The sequence below is a fragment of the Mesitornis unicolor genome, unplaced genomic scaffold (assembly GCF_000695765.1).
Source record: "Mesitornis unicolor isolate BGI_N332 unplaced genomic scaffold, ASM69576v1 scaffold36408, whole genome shotgun sequence".
Classification (NCBI taxonomy): Eukaryota; Metazoa; Chordata; class Aves; order Mesitornithiformes; family Mesitornithidae; genus Mesitornis; species Mesitornis unicolor.
In genome coordinates, this window is record NW_010203130.1 from 1,912 (window position 1) to 5,178 (window position 3,267).

General features: G+C 56.2%; 1 protein-coding gene across 1 annotated transcript in view; it reads right to left on the reverse strand.

The window, feature by feature from the left end:
- Positions 1-404: 404 nt before the first annotated feature.
- TBC1D16 (TBC1 domain family, member 16) overlaps positions 405-3,267 on the reverse strand; it is a gene marked incomplete at its 5' end in the record, with an annotated part of 7,758 nt that continues 4,895 nt past the window's right edge. The window contains 4 exon segments of the mRNA XM_010190620.1: positions 405-739; positions 1,195-1,341; positions 1,842-2,021; positions 3,106-3,267. The exon segment at positions 3,106-3,267 is cut by the window's right edge and continues 20 nt beyond it. Of these exon segments, the coding sequence (XP_010188922.1) occupies positions 494-739; positions 1,195-1,341; positions 1,842-2,021; positions 3,106-3,267 (735 nt within the window).

Below are 3,267 nucleotides of genomic sequence, written 5' to 3' on the forward strand. Positions count from 1 at the left end.
GAGAGAAGCCGCTGAGCTGCACCAAGTTTTGGTTGAGGCGGAGAGCGCGGGCGCGCGGGGCGCTGCGGGCGAAGGGACAGCGCAGGGGGGGCTCTGCTGCCGCTCTGCTCCTTGCCCCTGGCCCGCAGGCGCTGCTGCTCGTGCTTGGCTCTCTTCAGTGCTCGTTTCTCATCAGCGAGGAGCAAAGTCCTGGTTGGTAACCAGTCCAATCCCAGAGGCGGAACGGAAAGTCCTTGTGAGGACCTAAAAAAGCTTTTGTGTTTCTAACAAAACCAAACCCAAACACGTGCAAACACTGGTCCTGCTTTGATGCCTTTGCTCGGTTCCACGCCAGTGCACGGGAACACAGCGATCTCACTCCTCATCCACTGCCACTCTCAGCCTCCGCAGGAGTCCTGACGAGCCATCCCTCCACTTCTGCCTTCAACGCTTCTTCCTATGCACATCCTTCCTGCCCTTCCCTCTTCCGCGCTCACACCCTGTTCCTCTGCGGCTATTTTCGGAAAGCAAAGACGTCCCGTGGTTTCGAGCCTCTCTTGCCTTCGCTTCCTGGTTTCGGAGAAGACCCCTCCGCCAGCCCCCCGTAGGGGCAGCTCTCGCACTCGGGGTGATGGCCGGAGCACTCCACGGCGGGGATGAAGCCGCTGTCCCACATCCCGGTCCCGCACAGCTTGCAGAGGTCGTGGAGGCTGCAGGGGATGCGGGGCAAGAGGTGGAACTGATAGAGCAGGCTCCTCGCCTAGAGGGGAGATAGATAAAGTCATTCGTTCCTCCCAGGGAATGAATGTGGAGGGTGAGGGGCATCCCATGGGCTCCTCTGCCGTCCTCCTGTTTGGTTACCTCAAGCTCCAGCAGAGGAGCATCCCTCCTGGACGCAGACCTAAAACGGGGGCACTGCGGATGCAGCGGCACATCCCACGGCCTGCATCCCCCCCAGCCCCGGATGGACCGGGGACCCTGGCACAGCGACCAACAGCTCTGTCTGCCTCGAGTTATCCCCACTGCTCCGGTACCTCCTGAGCACTCTGCAGCCACCCCTTAATTCTGCAAACCTCATTTCCACACCAGCAGCATCCTCCTCCCCTCCCAGGCTCCAGACAAGCAGGGGGATACGGAGACGTGGAAGATGAAGCATCAGCCCCCAATTTTCCCGATGCTCTGGCTCGTCCCCCACAGCAGCACGCAGGGATTTACCTTCCTGAGCACCAGCTCTCCGTTCATGTGCATAGCCAGGTTGCCAAAGTGCAGCAGCATCTGGTCAGTGGCCAGCTGCTGCTCAATGACATCGTCCCCGTAGATCACCACGATGGCCACGCAGATGAAGAGGTGGAAATAGTCGGTCTGCAAGGAGAAAACAGGGGCGGGGGTACAGCAGGGGGAGGCAGAGGCCTGACCTAACCCCCCCACTTTCCACAAGCACTTCCTCAGCAGAGATTCTGCGCTCCTTCCAGTTTTGCCTACTGGTAATTCAGAAAGCGAGTTACTGGCGAGTTCTGAACCACAGCCCAGTCAAAGTCTCTCGTCTTTACAGCAAGGTTTGCACCACGGCTTTCAAAGCAGACTGGTGATTTTTGGGAAGACTGTGTAAGAGAAGTCTGCAGTTCAGAAGTGGTCCTGAAAAACCTCCTTTAGAAGCCTGGGCACCCTCAAGTAGGAGAAGCAAGTGTCCATTCTCCTGCTACATAAAATACCTCTTCGATAGTTACAGAGCCCCCCATAACACCTATTTATTTTGGATAGTGTGCTACTAAGAGCCTTTAAGGGAATGCGGCAACGCTGCCGCGGTGGTGAGGGCTCAGCCAAGGACGCGCCACCGCCCAGCACACCCCGTCAGCTCTCACCTGGTAGTGAGCCCAGCACGCCTCCCACATGCGCAAGGCCTCGGCATCCGGAAATTCCCGCTTGAAGCAGAGGAGGATCCAGCGGTGGCAGAAGAGCATCTGCAGGCCGTCCTCGCCCAAGGAACAGAGGTGCTGGTGGAAGCGCGGGTGCATGAGCCGCAGCAGCTCCCGCAGGTACATCTGCAAGGGGTGATGCTCTGAGCCGAGCCTCCGGACGCTGCATGAGGACTCGTGCGCCCTCAGCCACCCCCCTGGAGCCCCCATCAGAGCCGGGGTCCTGCAGAGCTGCCCCTGGTTCTGTTCTCTCACAAAAACCCCCAGCTTTACGGCCGGTTTAGGAGCTCGCCTGGCTCTGCCGTTGAAGGGCAGAGCGCACCGGCCACGGCAGCAATTTCCCAAGGAAGGAGCAAGGGTGAAGAGCAAATCCCACGGCAGCTCCAGTGTGAAATGAAAGGAGGAGGAGATGCAGGCTGGGGGAGGCGGTGAGAGCCTTGAAAATGAGAGGAAAAGGACATGGCTATCTCTGCAATGCTTCATTTCAACAGGGGCCGGGCAACACGGGAGGGATTTTGGGAAGCCTGACTACACAGGCACAGTGCAGTGCTCAAACCTGTGCATTAACCTCACCAGCAGCCTCCCATGGGGTTTCACCACAAGTTTACCACTTTAAATTGGTGCATCATGACCCGGACAGGATTGTTCAGGTTTAGGATGGATTTTTCAAGATCTTAATAGGAAAACAACTGAAATTCCTGTTAAGATCTACAAAGTTCCCATTTTTAAACAAGTTCACCTTATTTTAAGAAACTCTGTCAGCTTTTCATTTGGAGATAATTTTAAAAATCTATTAAAAATGCTAAGATCTTAAAAAACACCCAACAGAAAGAAGAGGGCTGCAGCTCAATCACCTCCTCTGCCTCATTCACACCGAACGCCCCAGAGTCAGGACAAACCCAAACCCTTGAGCCCTCAGCGCCTGGGAGCAGTGCAAAGGAAAAGCAAGCAGCACCCTAAACACCTTTGATATAAAAGACTTCTTGAATCAGCGCCCTTTAGCATGGCCAAGGTAACTTTACTCGGACAATTTATTGGCTATAACCGCCTCTGGAGCGCCCCGATCAGCCAGGATTCATTTCATCCATGGGGTATTTTGTGGGTTTGCAGTGTGATTCGGCACGCTGGGACCCAACAGGGCACGCTCCTTGGCCTGGGGAGAGGAGAAGCTGAAGGCAATGGGTAAGGGGAGCTCCGCGTGAGGCCTCACCAGCTGTTTCTCCATATCCTCATCGCGGGGGGAGCTGATGAAGATGGTGTTCTGCATCAACCCTACGAAGCACCAGAACGTATCCGACTCATCCAGGACCTCTGCCAGCAGCGGGGCAACCAGGTCAGACATCCCCTGGGAGTATCCAATCGTTGGGTTAAA